The 23823-nt window shown below is 45.2% G+C and overlaps 1 protein-coding gene across 1 annotated transcript; it reads left to right on the top strand.

Annotated features, from left to right (window-relative positions):
• Window positions 1-533: 533 nt before the first annotated feature.
• Window positions 534-1379, top strand: LOC141167464 (olfactory receptor 11A1-like). The gene has a single exon (XM_073654865.1). It carries the CDS (start codon window positions 630-632, stop codon window positions 1377-1379), a length of 750 nt encoding a protein of 249 aa, XP_073510966.1. The 5' UTR covers window positions 534-629.
• Window positions 1380-23823: the final 22444 nt, after the last annotated feature.

The raw sequence follows: 23823 nt of genomic DNA, 5'->3' as shown, positions 1-23823 counted from the left end.
AGCAAAAGCCATTGAATTTGTACAGTTACATATTGGATTTTACTTTGCTGCATTGTGATATCATGGTCATTTTAAGAAAGTCTATATCTGCACCAATGCACCATGGTGGGGATTAATAAAATGTAGTGTTATATCAAGAACAGTTGATTTAGGACAGATGTAGATATAGAAATTAGGAACAAGAAAAACTATTGTAACAAACCATAAAAGAGTGTGACTCACCGATTCAATGTTATCATCAATTATGATCAATGTATGACTGCAGACTGAAATGGATATGAAATATAACTTAGTAATATTCTATAATATTCAATTTTCAATTGAAAATAGATATGAAATATAACCCAGTAATATTCTATAATGTTCAATTTTCTTTTCACAGCTAGAGTGAATCATCATTAACTGTTCCTTTAACTATCTCAAAGATCACTTATTTGACTCTATAATTTTGACTGAAAATGGCCAACGATACCAACACCATTAATTATTTCTACCTGGTAGGAATTCAGAATTATAAATCTATTAACATATTACTTTTTATCATCTTCTTGACGACATATGTGGTAACTTTAACTGGCGACTTGGTTATAGCCATTCTAGTGACGAAAAGTCATCGACTCCAATATCCAATGTTCTATTTTCTTAAACACCTTTCAATTTCTGAATTATTATTCACCACGAACATCACCCCTAACATGCTGTATATCATACTGAACGGTGGAGGCTTCATGTCGTTAGCTGGTTGCATCATACAGTTCTACGTCTACAGTGCTTTGGGCACTGTGGAATCTCTTCTGCTATCAGTTATGTCATATGATCGATATCTGGCAATATGTAACCCATTGCGTTATGCCAACATGATGAACCTCCAGTTTTGCCGGACTCTTGTGCTATCCTCATGGCTTCTGAGCCTCACATGTAGCTTTATAACTATTACCCTTTTATGTCAACTAAGGTTTTGCGGTTCAAAAGTTATTGACCATTATCTCTGTGACTTTGCTCCCTTCGTTGACCTTGCTTGCTCAGACACTTCAATAGTGAGAGTAGAGATTGTTCTACTTGCCATTCCCATTGTTGTCTCCATGTTTTCTTTCATTATTTGGACATATGTGCGCATTTTCATCACTATCTTTAAGATTTCTAGCACCACAGGGAGAAAGAAAACCTTTTCCACTTGCAGCTCTCACTTGGCTTCGGTATGCTCATTTTATGGCCCTCTCATTATAATATATATGGTACCATACCGAAAAAATTCCCTTAATGTCAACAAGTTTGTATCCATTTTATATACAGTGGTTACTCCTTTGTTTAACCCCTTAATCTACAGCTTAAGAAATGAAGAGATTCGAAATGTTCTTTGGAGGTTACTGAAGAGATAATATGATGTCATTGAAAGATTATTATCTAAAAGATGGTAAAGGGCAACTAAAAAATAAGGAAAATAAATACCTAATAAAATCTATAAATAACAAGGTGGTTAGTGTTATTTTATGCTAAACTCGAGACAAAAATGAAAATAATTATGCCAAAAATTTTTGTTTTATAATTATTTCCACGTTTCTACTCTCATATAATATCATAAAAAATCTTTGTCTCCTTTCACACACATATAAGAGGCAAGAACTTAAAGCTGGAGATATTTTGAAATAGTCAATCAGCAGGCCAATCAAACTCTGAAGTTTTTAGATCATCATACCTGGAATATTTACAGATGATTGTTCAGTCAAGAATAATCTTCTTTCTACACCTGGTAAGGCTGCCTAAACCTGCTGGGAACAATTGGGATTGAGGATCGAGAAGATGTCGTAAGGTTACTGAAAATGATTGCCTCCTGTGAAAAACAATCTCATGAGCACCTTACCCAAGACCAACATCTTTTTGGAAAGACTTCATTTTTTTACAGTATGTCTTCAAATTTGGTTCTGGTTCCAATAATGTAGGATAATTGGAATGCATCTAAAGGCAGACCAGGTATCTTTACGGCAGTGCTTACATCCATGACTTGAGCGTATTTAAGCAGGCACAAAGGGTATAGGCATCGGCAAAGATACCACAGTATCTATTTTTCCTATATGTGCCATTTGGACCCTAAGGACAAGTTTTTTTAGGGAAAGACCAATGAAATCTGATAATGAGATTGTCGGCAATGATGTTGTTAGCTGTCACTGTAGCTATTTCTTCTAGACCATAACCCTTCCAATGTACAAGATATTGTATGGACCATCTTACTATTGGGGAATCAAGGATATTTTCTAATTTGAATTCAAGATTGCCTCTAGCCAACAAAGGGAGTGAGGATGGTTAACAGGGTGTACAGGCGAACAGTATGTCATCAGCGAGATTTTATGGAAAACATCCGGAATCTGGGAGAAAGATGGGAAGTTTTAAACTGGAACGCTACCAAATTGACAACCTAAGATATGGCATGGTCTAAGGGGCATGTGTAAGTGCAGCACTGACAGTTATAAAGCATTGCGATGCACCAACAATCAGAGACATGAAAGTGCTTATGAGCACGAGTGACAAAAGCTATGCAGCAAACAAGTGACTCCTCTGCATCAAATGTCATACTGGATAACTTCCAATAAAGAAAAATTCAGCATTGTAATAAAAGACAATATCTGCAACATTTTTGCTGCATTATTATTGTTTATGGCAATTAACATCTACCCCTTAAACGTTACATGACTTAAATTTTGGCATGGGTTATTTTTTTTTTTTAAGACAAATACCTGTTTGGCAATATTTATGGCCAGGAGATTGTCTAGACATTTCAACCATTCCTATGTGGCGAAGAATAACCTCCAGACTTTGCAAAAGCAGAGCGGTCTGCCTAAGGACCACCTGATTCGCAACATTGCAGTGCAATTGAATTCAATGCTTCATATGATGAAGTGTCTATATGAGCAACGGGACTGAGTTTATCATACAGCAAGCGAACTGGTGCAGAGGTTAAGAGATCTGTGGCATATCTTGAAGCTTTACAAGGAGGCTACTAACTTTGCCAATTGGAAAAACTGTTGCATCAAAGATGTGATCCTCCTCTTATTTATCATAGAAAAAACACTTGCAATGATGCAATAAAGGATGTAGGAAGAACAGAAAATTCTCCATGTTCATCTCTGCTATGGTCTGTTGGTGACCTTTAGGGATAAAGTCACGTGAAGTAGGATTTGAAGGAGATGGAGCAGCAGGAGGTGTAAGTTGAAGGAGAACATTGAGTTATCTCAATCATAGGCAGAGGACGATGCTGACAGTCAGTGTAAAACTGATGTGACACTGGCTGTGATGACCAACAGTCAGAGGACCAAAAAGTCAGTTAATATAGAGCTCAGTTGTGCGACTAATCATGCCAAACTGCTTTCTCACTTGCTTACTTTTCAAGATATGATGGTGCATGCTCAGACCTTCTGAGAGATGTTTTTGACTCCTAGTTAAAGAGCCATTGCTTCTTCAATTTCAAATAAACACAATTGCTTCCGCTCCTTAAGTAAAGAATCATTTTAAATGACTTGTGTAAAACCTATTACTTCTTGACTTAGCAAAGATGAAAGCTCTTGATTCTACCCGAACAGGGATCATTTTGCACCAACTTATATGAAAAAGCCATGGCTTCTTCCATTTGCATTATCGCTGTATAAATGCAAGCAAGCAAAGCATCTAACCACAAAAATGAATACTTTTTGGATCATTTTTAAAATATACACTACCATTCAAAAGTTTGGGGTCACCCAGACGATTTTGTGTTTTCCATAAAAACTCATACTTTTATTTATATACTCTAATGTCATTGTCTTGTTGCTCATTTGTGCAGCGGGGCACCCCACTTCTCTTTCTACTCTGGTTAGAGCCTGTTTGTGCTCTCCTCTGAAGGGAGTAGTACACACCCTTGTAGGAAATCTTCAGTTTCTTTGCAATTTCTCGCATGGAATAGCCTTCATTTCTAAGAACAAGAATAGACTGTCGAGTTTCACTTGAAAGTTCTCTTTTTCTGGCCATTTTGAGAGTTTCATAGAACAAATAAATGTAATGCTCCAGATTCTCAACTAGCTCAAAGGAAAGTCAATTTTTTAGCTTCTCAAATCAGCCAAATCATTTTCAACTGGGCTAACATACCTGTGCAAGGGTTTTCTAGGGTTTTCTAAACAACCCATTAGCCTTCTTACACAGTTAGCAAACACAGTGTACCATTAAAACACTGGAGTGGTGGTTAGTGGAAATGGGCCTATATACACTTATGTAGATATTGCAATAAAAACAAGATGTTTGCAGCTAGAATAGTCATTTACCACATTAACAATGTATAGAGTGTATTTCTGACTCATTTAATGTTAGCTTCATTGAAAAAAATGTGATTTTCTTTCAAAAATAGTGAAATTTCTAAATGACCCCAAACTTTTGAACGGTAGTGTACATAGCCAAAACAAATGTTCCTGCACTATATTGTTAATTAGGCTGCTGGTTACCATCAGTTAAACATACATTTTCCCCTTGTCAGATGAATTGTGGTCTCATGAACATTAACAAGGCACTGTTTGAGATAAAGAGCTCAAAGCGGGTTTAATAAAGTTATAGGAGACCCAATTTCAGACAGTTAGATTGTTTGAAGTGTTGAAAATGTAAATTTATTCACCACAAATTAACTTTTTTGTTTCTTAATATTTGCCTGCTATGGTGGTTTAAAGACAGGTTGAAAACCCTAGGAACATATAATTTTCAAACAGGCTTTTCAACAAAGAGACTGAACTGAGTGACAATGGTGGGCATAATTACTATATGCGAACTATTCCAGAACATCCACAAGGCACCAGGTAAAGCAGACAACCCCAAATTTAGAGCTACGAAAGTTTGACTGGAAAGTTTGACGTTTTAGTTATTAAATCTATCTATTCTCTCATCCTCCCACACTTTGTTCTGTATCCTATGTGCCATGTCTCTGGCTGAGTTCTGAGGTCCCCCCTGCCTTGTCTGCATTCCTCAAAAATTGTCTGCATCATGTCCTGCTTGTGCTCCTATAGTCTCTATCCGTGACTTCTAACTAATAGTCTCTCACTATTGCTTACAAGAACCATTAGTGGATATTAGGATATTAGTATTAGAAGCACAGGAAAATAGTGTAAGAAGAGATTTTTCGTTACTCAGAAGTTTTACGGATATGAATAACGCTGGTGAAACCAAGAGAGCACAGGCATGTGACTTCGAAAAGTCTAAAAAGAAAAATAGGATGGTTGTTTGTTAAATATCCTTCATAAATACAGTTGTATCATGCATAAATATAGTTGTTTCTAAAATAGTAACAATTAACCCAATACATATAGTGGGAAAAATAAGTATTTGATACACAGCCGATTTTGCAAGTTTTCCCACCTACAATATTGGAGAGGTCTGTCATTGTTTTTCTTAGGTACACTTCAAATGTGAGAGACAGAATCTAAAAAAAAGTCAGAAAATCAAATTCTATAATTTTTAAATAATTAAATTGCATTTTATTACTTGAAATAAGTATTTTATCACCTAACAACCAGCAAGAATTCTGCCTCTGACTGACTTGTTAGTTTTTCTTTGAGAAGCCCTACTACTCTGTATTCATTACTATTAATTGCACCTGTTTGAACTTGCTACCTGTATAAAAGACCCCTGCCAACACACTCAATCAATCACACTCCAACAGTTCCACAATGGCCAAAACAAAAGAGCTGTCTAAGGAGACAGGGACAAAATTGTAGACCTGCATAAGGCTGGGAAGGGCTACTGGACATTAGGCAACCAGCTTGGTGAGAAGGCAACAACTGTTAGTACAGTATAGGAGAAGGTCATGTGGTCAGATGAGAACAAAATAGAACTTTTTGGTATCAACTCCCCTCGTCGTATTTGGAGAAAGAAGAAGTATGAGTACAACCCCAAGAACACTGTCCCAACCATGAAGCATGGTGGAGGAAACATTATACTTTGGGGGTTCTTTTCTGCAAAAGGCACAGGACGACTGCACCATATTAAAGGGAGAGAGGATGGGGTATCTTGACATGATAACCTCCTTTCCACTCCTTGTCCAGTTCACTCTCCCACATGTCTCCCATACCTTCCTGCTGACCACCACGATGTCCAGCTTGAAAGCAATAAAGGATGTTTTTAATCATTAAGAATTTGGTGAGTGCCGCTTTCTTTCTTTTAATCCATGTATCGCAAGAAACTTCTCTCCCTCAGTAAGAGCATTGAAGATGGGTTATGGCTGGGTCTTTCGGCATGACAACTACCCAAAACACACGGCCATTTCAACTAAGAAGTGACTCCATAAGAAGCATTTCAAGATCCTGGAGTGGCCTAGCCAGTCTCCAGACCTGAACCCCTATAGAAAATCTTTGGCGGGAGCTGAAACTCAATGTTGCCCAGTGAAAGCCCCGAAACCTGATAGATCTGGGAAAGATCTGTATGGAGGAGTGGACCAAAATCTCTGCTGCAGTGTGTGCAAACTTGGTCAAGAACTACAGGAAATGTCTAACCTCTGTAATTGCAAACAAATGTTACAACATCAAATATTAAGTTGTGTTTTTCTATTGCATCAAATACTTATTCCATGCATTAAAATGCAAATTAATTATGTAAAAATAATACAATGTGATTTTCTGCATTATATTGTTAGATTCTGTCTCTCACAGGTGAAGTGATCTACGATAAAAATTTGTAGGTGGGAAAACTTGCAAAATTGGCAGTGTATCAAATACTTATTTACTTGTTGTACTTAGTGACGCTCCCTTCATTCACTCAGTTTAGTCACATCCCTTAAGCGGTTATTTGTTTCAGGTGATTCTCCTGAGAACTACCAGGAGATCTTTGGCAGGCCTGAAGACACTATATCCTTTCTTACGCTAAGGGCTCGCTCACCTGAGGGTATAACACAGTTGACTGCTATCTGATCTTTTATCAGATAGCACTTGGACCAATGTTATCCTGTGTGGCAGTGCAGATCTGCTACTTTTTTCTAAAGCAGATTTGGCATAAGAAAAATAATCGCACCATGCTGCGAGTGCATCCAAAATTCGGATCATGCACATCCATACAAGTCTATGGGTGTGTGTGCGAGTGCTTTCTGACCTCCCCTGACTCAGCCAGTTGTGAAGATTGAGAAATTAAGTTCTCCATCTTATCCACACCTGTGCTCCTATTCTCACATACTTCTCACAACCCTATATACTGCCATAATTTTGATAAAAATAAGATAAATAGCAATCCAAGGACTATACTACAAATGGTTATTGCATTTGTTAGTATAATATGTCATGGGTGAATAAGTTACAAGTGCATGTCACTAAATTAGAATATCATCAAAAAGTTAATTTATTTCAGTTCTTCAATACAAAAAGTGAAACTCCTATTAGTGATGAGCGAGGACTAAAATGCTCGGGTGCTCGAAGCTCGGGCTGAGCACATCGTGATACTCGGGTGCTCAACCCGAGCAACGAGCCCAATGTAAGTCTATGGGAAACTCAAGCATTTTTCTGGCGGTCCCCCTCGGCGGTCTGCAGATGGTCAAAAATTGCCCAAATTGATGCGAACAGTACTCAATGAAGCATGGCAGGCAGACTATATAGGCAGACAGGCAGGCAGGGTATATATGAGGGTGCATGAAAAACATAGCAGGGCACTGGGAACACACTAGTGCCCTCTGATTTTCATGCACCCATCTCTTTAAAAAAGCCGGCAATTCAGCAGCCGCACACAGTTATAACATCGGAACCCGACACTTTAGAACAGAAAGAATAGAGCATTACACATAGATTAGATAGATAGAAATGTAGGCAAATTACGTCACCACTTGAGCAGGAGAATTCTCCCACGCTGTCAGTGACGTGCATGAGGTGAGCCGAGTTCATCTGGATGCCGTCACAGCCAGACACTGAGGAGCGCAAGCATGCTTGCACTTCTCAGTATCTCTGTGGCATGGCAAGCTGGATGGCAGCGTTCTGCTGCGATCCAGCCTGCCATCTCAGTGTAGCAGAGCTGCAGCCATCGTGGGAACCATGGAAAGGTAAGGATGAGGTTGGATCATTATTTTACATTTATTGCAGGAGATTGTTGGCTTCAGCTGAAATGGGCGAAATTTTAAAAATGGTTTAATTTAGAATATTAAAGTATTGACTGTTTATTTCAATTAAAAGATTTTATTCTGGGTGTTGGTGTTTTTTTTTCACTTTCATTATGGGGTTAGTAATGGGGCATCTTATAGACGCCTCTGTAGCGCCCTGAGGGTTCGGCCGCTACAGGGGTATTGCACCTCTGCCAGAGGTGTGATATTCCACTCCCGGGTAAAGATAGAGTATTGACCAGGGCCCAGTTAGCTGCATGCATCACACACACCCCATTTCCGGGGGACAGCTCAACGGTGCTCCCATTAGTACAGTAATGCAGACACGACAGACCATGTCCCTGGCTGGAGTGGGGAGGGTGGAGGAATACCCAGTGATGTAGGAGCCGGAGGGGACGGTTTCTGAGCATAGATAGGAGCTCATTGGATGCTGGTCACCTGAGCTCACACACTAGGGAAGGGTATATAAGGTGGGCACCATCTTAGTTCTGGGTTGTTGAGTTCAGTGAGAGAAGGAGTTCAGCCAGTGAAGGCTGACAGGGAGCTGTGGCTCAGTCTGGGCCCAGCTCCACGAGGCAGGCCTAGAGTGAAGGCCGGAGCCAGAAGAAAGGAACAGAAAGGAACAGAAAGGAACAGAAACAGAAAGGAACAGAAAGGAACAGCAAAGAAAAGAGAAGTACCCAAAGTGTAGAAGGGCTCAGAAACAAGAAGGTAGAAGGGACCCTAAGAACCCATAAGAATACTGGGTGAAGGGTCAGGCAGATTAAGGGTACCGGATCCCAAGTTGGTGGAGGAGAAACTACCCTCAGCCAAAGACCAGAGGTCGTGATCATTTATTGGTGCGACACCTCACCAAACCAGCTAGGAAGGCACCATATAGGACAGCGTGGAACGGGGCCCATGTTTACCCGCGCAGGTCCGCGGTAGCTGGATAAAAGTTGGTCACTGGTGGGGCAGGCCAGAGAAAGGATAGAAGGGGGTCCTGTGCCATATTCCTGAACTGCCTGGGGGTTGACCGAGCCCCTCACCTGGTGGACGCAGCGCTGCTCGGGCGGTCATTGCTGACAGAAGTGACTGGGAATATGCGAACTGTGAATAAAAGACCCTGGACTGCAACACGTTGTTTTTGTGCTTCTTGCTTCGCCAGCACTAATGGTACTGGGACTCCCTGCACCATCACCCCCACCATCCACTACATTGAACTGAGGCTACACTCTTCCCGTGGGGAGTTATACTAACTCAGCTGCACACACCATCAGCCTCAGGGGACTACCTTGCAGAGGCGGTTCATTATAGCCGCAATCCACGGGTGGCGCAGTCGGACATTACCTAAAGCACATAGCGGACTACCACTGGTCTGACCACCCTGAGTCACGGAACCGGGTCGCCAACACTACCCCCCAGCGTCTCCCTGCTGCCCGGCTCTGAGTGCCCCACGGCCCAGGGGGCGAGTCAGCTTTGGCGTAGTCGGCAGGATCATGACCAACCTGCCACCAGCGGGTATTGTGTGCCTGAAAAGAGACTGTTTCACTGTGTTAAAGATGGCACCCGCCCCAGAAGAACGAGCGGCATAATGTGCACGCCAAAAGACCACAGGAGGCCACCTCCCATCGTGGGCCAGGTCCCAGAATGGCGCCAAAGAAGGAGCCCACCCCCAACAGCCATGAGCACGGCTATGGAAATGTCCATCAAGGTGGGGGGGGCTGCCCCTGAAAGTGATTGTCACCAAGTTGCCCCAGGACCACCCCCAATGGGGGTGGGAAGAGAAGAAAACTGTGGGGCAGGGCGCGGTCTGGATCAGTCTGGACATGCCGCACCCGGGAATGGAGGAAGCATTCAGCAGCACCAATACTTTGACCTGGAGCCTTCTGCAGGCTGAACCGCCATGCAGCCTAGCGGAGATCCTGGCACAGCTCCCCAGAGATCCGGAGCGTGCGCAAGCTGCACTAGAAGATCGGGATCAGAGGATGGTCCGGGCGCAGCGGGATGCGCTTGCCGGGTGGAGAGAAGAACTGGCCCGGCAGACTGGAACCCACCAGCAGCAGGCATCACCCGCACCCCAGAGTACGCCTGCATCTGAGGACGGTGAAGGATGAGTGAAGGCCGGAGACGACGTCGTGGAGGGAGGCACGAGGACCGAGGCAGGTAAAGAGGACGTTACCACCCCAGGCCCAGCAGCTGCAAGCCTGCCCCAGCCTCCCGTCGCAGAGCCCGAAGCCCCACTCACCGTAACTGTTGCCGCGCCGTCACTACTCCCGGCTAGGCCTCAAGCGGCAAGAGCCGCGGCCACGCTCCGCCACGCGCCGTGTCCTTTAACCCCGGGTGCAGTAAAGAGAGAGGCATCACAGGCCGGGACGCAAGGCCTAGTGCACCCAGGCGCCGCTGCCTCACCAGCGCCCCCTACCTTGACTGCGTCACTCCCAGGCACGAACAGCAGGTGACCACCGGCCTGGTCCCAAGGCCGAGTGCCCTCGGGCGCTGCTCCCCAACCAGGGCCCTCTGCCATACTACCCCTGGGCGCGGATCTATTCGCCCAGCACACCTGCCCGGATGGACTGCCCCTGGTGTGGCCGGCCAAGCTGACCAGCGGTCGACCATGGAAGACCCAGCCCCCGCGCGAGCCCCTGATACCTGCTCCGGAGCCCGTAGAAGTCACCCTGCCCCCAATAGAGGACGCCCAATTTGAGTGGGACCCCACAGCCGAAAACCTAATGGGGTTCACTCAGGAGACCTGGGCAGATGCAGCCCGTCTTCTGGAGTCCTGTCGTCAGCAGCTGGTGACCTTTGAGCGGGAACGGCGAGAGAGGCGCGTTAGGGAGGAGCGGCTTCAGGCCCAGAGTGACGAGCAGTAACGCAGGGCCCGTCAAGACCCCCGAGCCGCCCGCGGTCCCTGAGCCACCGGGACCGTGATAAAGTTCCAGAAGGAGAATGGCTGGGGCTTTATATGGGACCCGGGAACGGCCGGCGACGTCTTTGTGACCCGCAGGGACGTCGAAAGCCATCTGCCAAAGGGACACCGTGGACGTGACCTATACCCTGGTGATGTGGTCACCGATACCCGGCACGAGGGCGCCGAAGGACCGTACGCCCTCCATGTCCACCGGCTTACCAAGGAGGAACTGCGGCACTATGGCTGCGAGGAAAGCAAAGAGGACCCAGACGGGTCTGAAGACTATCCTGAGGAAGGTGCGCAAGGAGGACACCGCTACTGAAAAGTGGCAGCGCACAAATGTAAATAGTTACCCGTCAGGGTAAAAGGAACTGTTATGAGACTGTTACCTGTTTGAAAGTTGCCCCATTTCCCTAATCTGGCTGGGGACTGAGAACAGCCATCCCTCTTCCCTTACCTGGCTGAGGACTGAGAGCAGCCATTCCCCCTTTCCAACTGGCCGAGGACAGGGAACGGCCAATTCCCTGTAAATAGTTGCGCTTCCTAAAGCGCCCCCTACTGGTTTTATAACAAGACTGTAAAGTCTACCTCGGGACAGAGAGTCCCTCACGTTTAAAAGTTTACTGAAGTTTTTGCACTTAAAACAAGATTGAACACCTGGTCACAAGTTGCACAGCGGCCAGAGTTCAAGAATGTGTTTTGAAAATGTTTTTCTTGCAAATGTTTTATATGAAAAAGTTTTATATGCTGCTAGGTGATAATACAAATGTTTTATATGATGTTTTATATGACAAAAGAGTTCCGGTAGTACTAACAATGACCAAGAAAAGTGTTTCCCATAAAGGGAATTGAACAATGTCGTCCGTTTTCCACAGTAAAAAGTTTTGAAAAAGTTGTGCATGTCTTGTAATCTAATGTCTTTGCTTTTTTCCAGCCCAAGGACGTGCTGTGGTTTACCAGGGGGGAATGTAGCGCCCCGAGGGTTCGGCCGCTACAGGGGTATACCCAGTGATGTAGGAGCAGGAGGGGTCGGTTTCTGAGCATAGATAGGAGCTCATTGGTTGCTGGTCACCTGAGCTCACACACTAGGGAAGGGTATATAAGGTGGGCACCATCTTAGTTCTGGGTTGTTGTGTTCAGTGAGAGAAAGAGTTCAGCCAGAGAGGGCTGACAGGGAGCTGTGGCTCAGTCTGGGCCCAGCTCCACGAGGCAGGCCTAGAGTGAAGGTCGGAGCCAGAAGAAAAGAACAGAAAGGAACAGAAACAGAAAGGAACAGAAAGGTACAGCAAAGAAAAGAGAAGTACCCAAAGTGTAGAAGGGCTCAGAAACAAGAAGGAAGAAGGGACCCTAAGAACCCATGAGAACATCGGGTGAAGGGTCAGGCAGATTAAGGGTACCGGATCCCAAGTTGGTGGAGGAGAAACTACCCTCAGCCAAAGACCGGAGGTTGTGATCATTTATTGGTGCAACACCCCACCAAACCTGCTAGGAAAGCACCATATAGGACAGCGGGGAACGGGGCCCATGTTTACCCGCGCAGACCCGCGGTAGCTGGACAAAAGTTGGTCACTGGTGGGGCAGGCCAGAGAAAGGATAGAAGGGGGTCCTGTGCCTTATTCCTGAACTGCCTGGGGGTTGACGGAGCCCCTCACCTGGTGGACGCAGCGCTGCTCGGGCGGTCATTGCTGACAGAAGTGACTGGGAATATACGAACTGTGAGTAAAAGACTCTGGACTGAAACACGTTGTCTTTGTGCTTCTTGCTTCGCCAGCACTAACGGTACTGGGACTCCCTGCACCATAACCCCCACCATCCACTACATTGCCCTGAGGCTACACTCTTCGCGTGGGGAGTTATACTAACTCAGCTGCACACACCATCAGACTCAGGGGACTACCTTGCAGCGGTGGTTCATTATAGCCGCAATCCACGGTTGACGTAGTCGGACATTACCTACAGCACATAGTGGACTACCAACGGTCTGACCACCCTGAGCCACGGAACCGGGTCGCCACCACTACCCCCCAGAGTCTCACTACTGCCCGGCTCCGAGTTCCACACGGCCCAGGGGGCGAGTCACCTCCCCACTACTAACCTGGGCTTGATACCAGCTGACATCAACCCCAGCCCTATTACCCAACTGCCACTGCTACAGGGCAGTGGGAAGAGTGAGGCTAGCTGCCAGAATTGGCACATCCTATGGATGCCCCATTTCTGGGGTGGCTGACGGCTGGTGTTTCTAGCCTGGGAGGGGGCCAATATTCATGGCACCCTTCCTGGGCTAGTAATATCAGCCCCCAGCAGTCTGCCTAGCCTTTGCTAGCTATTAAAATAGGGGGACCCCACGTCATTTTTTTGGGGGGTCCCTCATTTTAATGACCAGTAAAGGCTAGGTATTCAGCTGGGGGTTGATATTATTAGCCTGGGAAGCTCAGTGGGTATTATCCCCTTCCCAGGATTCAAACATCTGCCCCAGCCATCTGCTTAACCTCCGCTATAGACTAAAATTACAGGTAACCCCACGCCATTTTTTTTTAATAAATCCTTTATTTTAACACTAAATGACAAGTACAGTAACCAACACTATCATTGTACTTATTATATATGTGACTGACATGTTTCTATCTATCTAATCTATGTGTGATGCTCTATTCTTTCTGTTCTAAATTGTCGGGTACCGGTGTTATAACTGTGTGCGGCTGCTGAATTGCCGGCTTTTCATGTTTCACTGACACTGTTCCCATCGATTTGAGCAATCACTGTAATGGCACAACCACCATTGATACAGCATTACAGTGAGTGGCAGACAAACCCTGCATGTTGATTGGCACTCTAAATAGCTCCAAACATGCAGGACGGGGACCCGAGCTCCCGCCCGAGCATCGCACAAGTACTCGGCGAGCTCTGAGCATCTCGAGTACTGATATACTCGGGCGAGTACCGAGGAGTGGCAAGCATGCTCGCTCATCACTAACTCCTATATTATATAGAGTCATTACAAACAGAGTGATATATTTCATGTGTTTATTTCTGTTAATGTTGATGATTATGGTTACAGCCAATGAAAACACAAAAGTCATTATCTCAGTAAATCAGAATAATTAACAAAAATCACCTGCAAAGGCTTCCGATGCATTTAGAAAGGTCCTGTAGTCTGTTTCAGTAGGCTCCACAATCACGGGGAAGACTGCTGACTTGACAGATGTCCAGAAGGCAGTCATTGACACATTCCACAAGGAGGGTAAGCCACAAAAGGTAATTGCTAAAAACGCTGGCTGTTCACAGAGTGCTGTGTCCAAGCATATTAATGCAAAGTTGAGTGGAAGGAAAAAGTATGGTAGAAAAAAGTGCACAAGCAACCGGGATAACCGCAGCCTTGAAAGGATTGTTAAGAAAAGGCCATTCAAAAATTTGGGGGACATTCTCATAGAGTGGACTGCTGCTGGAGTCATTGCTTGAAGAGCCACCACACACAGACGTATCCAGTACATGGGCTACAAGTGTCTCTTTTCTTGTGTCAAGCCACTCATAATAATAATATTATCTCAAAATAACCACAAAGGATATGTCACTCTTGACATTACATACATCACACGTCACCCGCTTCACATATAGGTAGAGGGAAACTTGAGTATAGACAGTATTGTATTAAAAGAAATCTTTTATTAAGTCCATTAAAAAGAAAAATACATTTAAAATTAAGCAGGAGGAAAATTATTCAGCACCAGGGTACAAATATAGGTCTCAATCCTATAGAATAAATTGACATGAATAAATTTATGTTATTACAGATATAAAGGATATATTCAATAAATCATTGAGTCTAGGTTTTTTATTCATAAAGTGCAACTATTGATAAAGTGTCTAGTGCCATTAGCTGAAATAAACTTTCTAGAGTCAGAATTTTACAGCTTATAAAGTGTCTAGTGCCATTAGCTATATTAGACCTTCAAATTTCAAAGTAAAATCAATAATTTATCTCAAGTCATATTTATAGAGTACAGCTGGTAGAAAAAGTGTCTAGTGCTAGCAGCTATGGTGATTTTTCCTCATGTGAGCTGTAACAGACCTGTACAATACAACTCACATGTAGCAAATAATAGACAAAGCTATATATAAGCCAATGGTATCACACTATCAGTTGTAGCAAGAGCTGGATGGTTCACATATCTCAAAATATAATACTCAAATATATGGTTCTAACCATGACAAAATTGCTGTCAAGCAAAAAGTTGCAATCCAAATCCTTTCTAAATCATGTCACAAACTTACAGGAGAGAGTCATTTTAACATTTTACAACCTTATCTGGCCATGTGGTGTGTGACACATCATCAGACACATGCATACAGTGCTGAAAAGACATGGGAACAGCATGGGGAAAACCCCTGGAAGCATCTCTGACTCCCAGGTCACTGTATAAAACTGTGCCCATCATAAGTGATCCTTCGTGCATGCGAATATGCCTCCTGCTATGCACCTGTCATTGCTGACTTGCAACAATCACCGTCCACGTCCTTCTCCCAGTGCAGTGTTCAGTTGTCCCTACCCCCATTCCTTGGAATGCAAGCGCAAGTATGTAGCCAGCCACCCACCCACCCACACGCTGCAATACTTTATTGCCAAACTTTTGACAGCTGCTTGCACTTAAAATGTGGTCTTTTATCCATATTCGGTCCCCAGCAGCCAATATTTTTCCCCGTATCGTCTCCGCCTTCCACAAGCACGGGTCCCACAACATTACCCGTGCCCTCTCCAGTGCACTTACTGGGAAGGACCACCTCACCACAAAAACGTGGACAGGTGACTGTGGCCAGAGACTGTACATAGCCAGTCCACAGCTTTTTTTGCTGAGTTGTTTTTCACCACAGCCATATTCTTTTGCTTGGTGAATGGACTTGAGAAACTATATCTGCCCAGCTGTCATTTCTCCCAGGAAGTACCTCTAAAGCTGATTTCACTTGAAATGTGGCCTTTTAGCTCTTGGAGGCGGAAGATTTTCATAACCTCATGTCGGAGGCATCCGGGTGTCCATACTCCATCGCCAGTCTCCACTATTTCTCCCGGTATCGTCTCCGCCTTCCAAAAGCACGGGTCCCACAACATTACTGGGAAGGGCCAACTAACCACAAACACGTGGACATGTGAATGTGGCCAGGGATGATACAGAGCCAGTCCACAGCTTTCTTTTGCTGAGAGTTGTATTTAGCTTGGTGAAAGGACTGGCATAGAGGGAAACCGTATCCACCCTGGGTGTTGTTTGTCCCAGTAAGTCCTCTAATGCAGCTTGTTGAAGAAGCAATGGCAGCCCGTCCAACATCAGCTCGCACTTGTCGGTGGTGCTTTGACACACTAACATCTTTCTTTGCGCATTTAATTTCATTAAAACAGAGTTGGACAATGGCCTAATCTGCAATGCGGTTTGAGAAATAACATGCATAAGCAAGTCCGATCCACATTAAAAAAGCAGCCATAGAGTGTCCGGGAACATTCCCCCACACTTTTCTTAGCCAGGGCTGCTTCTTGGCAGGGTTGGGCAGGCCCACCAGAGAACCGGAGACTACTCCGGCGGGCCCTGACTTCTCTTTCAGGAGAGTTCATAGTACCGAAGTGAGGTCATGATGGTGATAGAGACCACAATCTGCTTAGTTTTCTGTTACTTGTAATGCAAGCACTAGTATGCGGCCAGCCACCCACCCGCCACTCATAGGCCACAATACTAAACTGCCAGATTTCAGGGCAGCTGCTTGCACTTGAAATGTGGCCTTTTAGGCTCGTGGAGGCGGAAGCTGTCCACAATCTTATGGCGGCTTCAACTGGGTATCCATACTCGGTCCCCAGCAGCCACTATTTTTCCCGGTATTGTCTCCGTCTTCCACAAGCACGGGTCCCACAACATTACCCATGCCTTTCCCAGTGCACTTACTGGGAAGGGCTGCCTAACCACAAACACGTGGACACGTGAATGTGGCCAGGGACAGTACGGAGCCAGTCCACAGCTTTTTTTGCTGAAAGTTGTATTTAGCTCAGTGAAAGGTCTGGCATAGCGGGAAACCGTATCTACTCCTGGGTGTCATTTCTCCCAGGATGTCCTCTAATGCAGCTTGTATTAGAAGCAATGACAGCCCGTCCAACATCAACTCGCACTTGTCGGTAGTGCTTTGACACACACACATCTTTCTTTGCTCATTTATTTTCATGACTACAGAGTTTGGCAATGGCCTGATCTGTATTGCAGTTTGAGAAATAACATGCATAAGCACATCTGATCCACAATAAAAAGGTAGCCATAGAGTGTCCTGGAACCTTCCCACACACTTTACTTAGCCAGGACTGCTTCTCGGCAGGGTTGAACGGTCCCATCAGAGAATCCTCTGGTTTGCCTTGGTTTCTACCTCAGAAGAGTTCATGATAGCGCTAACTTTGCAGCTGCTATGGAGCTTTTGAGTGGGGGAGAAAGGTGAGCCCTCAGAATCAAATCCTCTGGTGGGTACAATGTTTTTCAATCTGAAACAGCTTCTCAGTGGGAGTTGTATTTCACCACATCCATATTCTTTAGCTCGGTGAAAGGACTGGCATAGAGGGAAACTGTGTCTACTCAGGCTGTCATTTCTCTGTCACCAGGTTCCGCCCATTGTCAAACACGACCATGCCTGGCTGTATGTTTAGCAGTGAGAGCCACAGATCAGGCTGCTGTGTTACAGCTTTCAACAACTCTGCAGCGCTGGTCGGTTTGTCACTTAAGCATTAAGCATTTTATCTTCAGCACAGCCTGTTGCCGCTTGGCCAAGGAAATGCTGCAGTGCTGTCAGCTTGTGACTGATGTGGTCATTTCAGGGATGGAGGAGGAGGTGCAGGAGCTGAACAATGTGATTACATTGAGGTTAAATGGGTGACGCTCTTTTTTATACTAAAGAAAGATCCTATTGTTTTGGGAGTTTTTTACGTTATTTTTTAAGACTAATGCATTCACCGGGAAATGTCATTTTAACATTTTACAACCTTATCTTGCAATGTGGTGTGTGACACATCATCAGACACATCCTGTTTTATTTATGATGGAGGGTCTCTGAAAGTCATAAAGCCTATTTTCATAGGGCCATCAGACAGCCCTTGCTATTCTAAAAAGTCCAGCAGTTGGCCCTCGCTATTGTTAGAGAGCCATCAGCCGGCTATGCTTTGTTGTTCCCATTATTAACAAGTGGGTCTCCAAAACTGTTATTGCATATCCAGTGACTGCAAGAGCTGCCAAAAATTTGGACGCAACCCAATACCCCTTTGAAGAGATATAGTGCAGGGTCTCAGTAAAAAAAATGTTCACATTATAAAGGAGCGGGTCCCCTATAGGGGTAATGCCCAAGCAGTGACTGCAAGTGCTGAAAAATTTTGGGGAAAGCCCCACTAAGAATTTAAAGACACATAGAGCAGGGCCACAGTAATGACAAATTACCTTTAGAAAAGATAGAGTCTGCTATACAGTTACAGGGTATGCAGTGAGTTCAATGGCTGAAAAAATTTAGGGAAAACCCCACTAGGAATTTAAAGACACATAGAGCAGGGCCACAGTAACGACAAATTCCTATTAGAAAGGAGAGAGTCTGCTGTACAGTTATAGGGCATGCAGTGAGTCCAACGGCTGACCAATTTTAGGAAAAACCCCACCAAGAATTTAAAGACACACAGAGCAGGGCCACAGTAATGACAAATTCGCATTAGAAAAGAGAGAGTCTGCTATACAGTTATAGGGTATGCACTGAGTCCAACGGCTGACCAATTTTAGGGAAAACCCCACTAAGAATTTAAAGACACATAGAGCAGGGCCACAGTAACGACAAATTCCCATTAGAACAGAGAGGGACTGCTATACAGTTATAGGGTATGCAGTGAGTCCAACGGCTGACCAATTTTAGGGAAAACCCCACTAAGAATTCAAAGACACATAGAGCAGGGCCACAGTAATGACAAATTCCCATTAGAAAAGAGAGAGTCTGCTATGCAGTTATAGGGTATGCACTGAGTCCAACGGCTGACCAATTTTAGGGAAAACCCCACTAAGAATTTAAAGACACATAGAGCAGGGCCACAGTAACGACAAATTCCTATTAGAAAGGAGAGAGTCTGCTATACAGTTATAGAGCATGCAGTGAGTCCAACGGCAGACCAATTTTAGGAAAAACCCCACTAAGAATTTAAAGACACATAGAGCAGGGCCACAGAAATTACAAATTCCCATTAGAAAGGAGAGAGTCTGCTATACAGTTATAGGGTATTCAGTGAGTCAAAGGCTGACCAATTTTAGGAAAAACCCCACTAAGAATTTAAAGACACATAGAGCAGGGCCACAGTAACAAGTTACGACATGTTCCCATTAGAAAGGAGAGTGTCTGCTATAGAGTTATGGGTATACAGTGAGTCCAACGGCTGACCGATTTTAGGAAAAACCCAACTAAGTATTTAAAGACACATAGAGCAGAGCCTCAGTAATGACAAATTCCCACTAGAAAGGAGAGAGTCTGTTATACAGTTATAGGGTATGCAGTGAGTCCAACGGATGACCAATTTTAGGAAAAATCCCACTAAGAATTTAAAGACACATAGAGCAGGGCCAAAATAACAAGTACTACATGTTCCCATTAGAAAGGAGAAGGTCTGTTATACAGTTATAGGGTATGCAGTGAGTCCAACGGCTGACCAATTTTAGGAAAAATCCCATTAAGAATTTAAAGACCCACAGAGCAGGGCCACAGTAACAAGGGACGACATGTTCCCATTAGAAAGGAGAGGGTCTGCTATACAGTTATAGGGTATACAGTGAGTCCAATGGCTGACCAATTTTAGTAAAAACCCCACTAAGTATTTAAAGACACATAGAGCAGGGCCACAGCAACAAGGTACGACATGTTCCCGTTAGAAAGGAGAGGCTCTGCTATACAGTTATAGGGTATGCAGTGAGTCAAACGGCTGACCAATTTTAGGAAAAACCCCACTAAGAATTTAAAGACACATAGAGCAGGGCCACAGTAACAACAAATTTTCATTATAAAGGAGAGCGTCTCCCATAGTGTTGGCCTTTGCAGTGAATGCAAGGGCTGCCAAAAATTGGGGGCACTCCAATTCCCCTTGGAAGAGACTTAGAGGGCCTCATAAAAAAATGTTCCCATGGGAAAGGTCTCCTATACTTGAAATGCCCATGCACTAAGTGTATGGGCTGACAAACATTTACCCCTGGGGGATATACATGAACATACTGTATAATTTTTTTTTTTTTACGGGCTTCATAAACACCCTTTAAAAAAATTATGTGGGTGCTGCATCACGGACCACGGTCACCCTGGTGATATGGCGGTAGAGGAAGAGGATGAGGAGAAGGAGGAGGACAAGAGCAAATATCCCAAATCAGGAAGCGTATACCCATGTGTGGGTGTGAAGAGGTGCATGGGAATACACCTCCCAATAAAAGACACTGGATTTGAGCTTCTTTTATGCTGCCATCATTTGGTGGTGTTGAGAAGTCTGGCCCAATCCAGCCCTTGTTCATTTTTATAAGAGTCAGACTGTCAGCATTTACAGTTGACAGGCGGATGCGCTTATCAGTTATAATTCCACCAGCGGCAATGAAAACCCGCTCTGATAAAACGATAGCGGCAGGGCAGGCCAGGACCTTCAGGGTGTTGTGAGATAGTTCATTTCACGTATCCAGCTTGGATACCCAAAAATTATAAGGCACAGAGGAATCACGGAGGATGTTGGTACGGTCGGCAAAGTACTCTATCAGCGTCTTCCAAAACTTTGCACTCCTTTTGAGAGTACCCCGCACTTCAGGGCCTGTGCGATGGGAGAGTCTGAGAAAACTGTCCCAGTACTATGACAGTGTTCCCCTGCTTTCGCTGGATTGCATTTGTGTCTCTCTTTCCTGTACTCCTTGGTTGCCCAACGAACTGTGACCTCTGCCGCCAGCGTTTTCAGATGGTAATTTTTTTAACAGTTCCGCAACAAGGGCCTTTTGGTACTGCCCCATTTTTGTAGACCTGTCCGCCTCAGGAATAAGAGATATAAAGTTCACCTTGTAACGTTGGTCTAGAATTGTCACCAACCTGTAATGACTGTCACCAAAAATTTTGAAAACGGGAGGGTCATGGGAAAGGCAGCGTAACGTAAACTCAACCATGCGTGCCAGACTGCTAACAGGCAAGAGTTCCATGTCCTCACCAAGAGGATGACTGACCATGCTCTCCTCCTCCTCTTTCTCCTCCTCCTCATCTCTGTCCTCTGGCCACCCACTCTGAACAGAAGGTATGACAGTTGTGCAGGTAATACTGTCTATAGCGCATGAAACTAGATCCTGTTCTTCCGCCTCCTCCTCTTCCTTATTGTTACCCAATCCACGTTGGGATGAGATGAGGCTGGGCGTTGTGTAATCACCATGTATGGTTCTTTGCTCCATCTCATCGTGCTCTGCCTGCAATGCATCCTCTTTGATTGTGAGCAGGGAGTGTTTCAGAAGACTAAGAAGCAGGATGGTGACACTAATTATGGCGTCATCACTGCTCACCATCTTGATGGAGTCCTCAAAGTTTTGGAGGATGGTGCATATGTCTGACATCCATGTACACTCTTGAGGTGTTATGTGTGAAGTCTGAACTGAATACTGACGGAGTTGTTGATGCTGGTACTCAACAACTGCCCTCTTCTGCTCACAAATCCTTCCCAACATCTGCAGTGTAGAGTTTCAACGCGTGGGGTCATCACATATCTGTCTGTGAGCCGGAAGAAGCAAACGCTGCTGAAGCACGGCAAGGGCGGTGGAAGCTGTAGGTGACTTTTTAAAATGGGGACACAAGCAGTGTACTTTAACAGGCAGAACCGGCAGCTCCGGGTAGGATTTGAGAAACCGCTGAACCATGAGGTTAAGCACATGGGCCAGGCATGGTACGTGTGTGGCCATTGTCACACACGACCATGTCTGGCTGTTGGTTCAGCGGTGGGAGCCACAGATCTACCTGCTCTTTCAGAGCTGTCCACATCTCTTCAGCATTGTGGGGTTTGTCACCTAAGCATATTAGCTTCAGCACAGCCTGTTGCCGCTTGGCCAAGGCAGTGCTGCAGTGCTTCCAGCTTGTGAATGATGTGGTCATTTCGGAGATGGAAGCTGAAGAGGAGGAAGAGGCTGAGGAGGATGAGGTGCAGGAGCTGTAGACTGTGGGGGCAACCCTGATTGATCTAGGGGCCGCAATTCTCAGCGTCGGGAGGACATGCTCCATCCCAAGGCCCGACTTGGTCCCGGCTTCCACTATGTTAACCAGTGTGCCGTCAGCGAGTTGTACCGTCCCTGCCCACAAGCACTTATCCACTTATCCGTGATTAGGTGGACTTTCGCGGTAACTGCATTGTTGAGGGCATGGCTAATGTTTTGGGACATGTGCTTGTAGAATGCGGGGACGGCACACCGGGAGAAATAGTGGCGGCTGGGGACTGAGTACCGAGGGATGGCCGCCGCCATCACGTTGCGGAATGCTTTCTTCTCCACGAGCCTAAAAGGCAACATTTTGAGCACAAGCAGTTGTGAAATGTGGGAATTTAGTAGTGTGGCCTATGGGGCGTGGCTGCGTATTTGCACTTTCGTTCCAAGTACTAGGGTATGGACAACTGAACGCTGTGCTGGGACAAGGAAGTGGACATGCTTCCTGATGCTGCTACTTAAGAGTGTGCAATGACAGGTGCAGGCAGGAGGCATCTTCTCATGTACCATGGACAGGGGATTGGCTTGCATGCACAACAGCGGTACAAGCAATGGTGCCACCCGCACACCCTGGGGTTCGGCCCACAAAGTGGGGTGCTTTGCTTCCATGTGCCTAATCATGCTGGTGGTGGTCAGGCTGGTTGTATTGCCACCCCTGCTGATGTTGGCCTGGCAGGTGGTGCAAATGGCCTTTTTGGGGTTATTGGCAGAGTTTTTAAAAAACAACCAGACTCGGGAAGATCTTACAGTTGTACTGGCAACTTCCTTCGTGTTGGTGTTACGGGGAATTGTTGCCTGCCTTCTGTCTGCGGCCACCACACTGCTTTTTCCTGCCTGTTGGGGTGCTCTGCCTCCCTCCCCCTGTGTGCTGCTGTCCTTGCTCTGCATGTCCTCCTGCCAGGTTGGGTCAGTTACTTTATCATCCACCACATTGTCTTCCACTTCCGCACTCTGGTCCTCCTCCTGACTTTCTGGCAATTGTGTCTCTTCATCGTCCACCTCTTGTGACACTTTCCCACCATTGCCTTTGTGTAATGGTGGCTGCTCAAATATTTGGGCATCGCTACATGCGATCTCCTCTTCCCCTGCTTCAAGTGGACCGGACGAGAGGCCCGAATCTACAAATGGAAAAATTAAAAATTCATCGGAGTGTCAAAGTGTGGGATCAGTTGTCTCTGGGCACTTGGCATGGTGGCAGGAAGGAGGTGTATGGTGAGGAATATGCAGTCCAGACTCACAGCTACTGAGACTTGACCATGTGGAAGACAAGGTGGTGGTGGCTAAGTGACTGGAAGCATTATCTGCTATCCAACCAAAAACCTTTTGCCACTGCTCTCTGTTCAATAGTGGTGTTCTGCGGTCCCATATTAATTGGGACAGGAACGTCGAGCGAGAAGATTTAGGTGATTGTTGTGTCACAATTTCAGCTTGCTCACGGCCTCGGCATGCACCATCGTCACCATCACGTCCAGTTCCCCATCCCTTGCCACGTGCCTTGCCCATTTTAAATGGAAGACAATATCTTCCACGCTCACAACAAATGACTGAATTTGAAGCGAAGTTATACTTATTTGTGATCCATATGACGAACAAACCACAGTTTTAAATACCTG

The sequence above is a fragment of the Phyllobates terribilis genome, unplaced genomic scaffold, assembly GCF_046119375.1.
Source record: "Phyllobates terribilis strain yellow unplaced genomic scaffold, ASM4611937v1 Scaffold_11__3_contigs__length_659146591, whole genome shotgun sequence".
Taxonomy (NCBI): Eukaryota; Metazoa; Chordata; class Amphibia; order Anura; family Dendrobatidae; genus Phyllobates; species Phyllobates terribilis.
The sequence above is the reverse complement of the archived record's forward strand: the minus strand, read 5'-3'. Positions and strand labels throughout refer to the sequence as shown.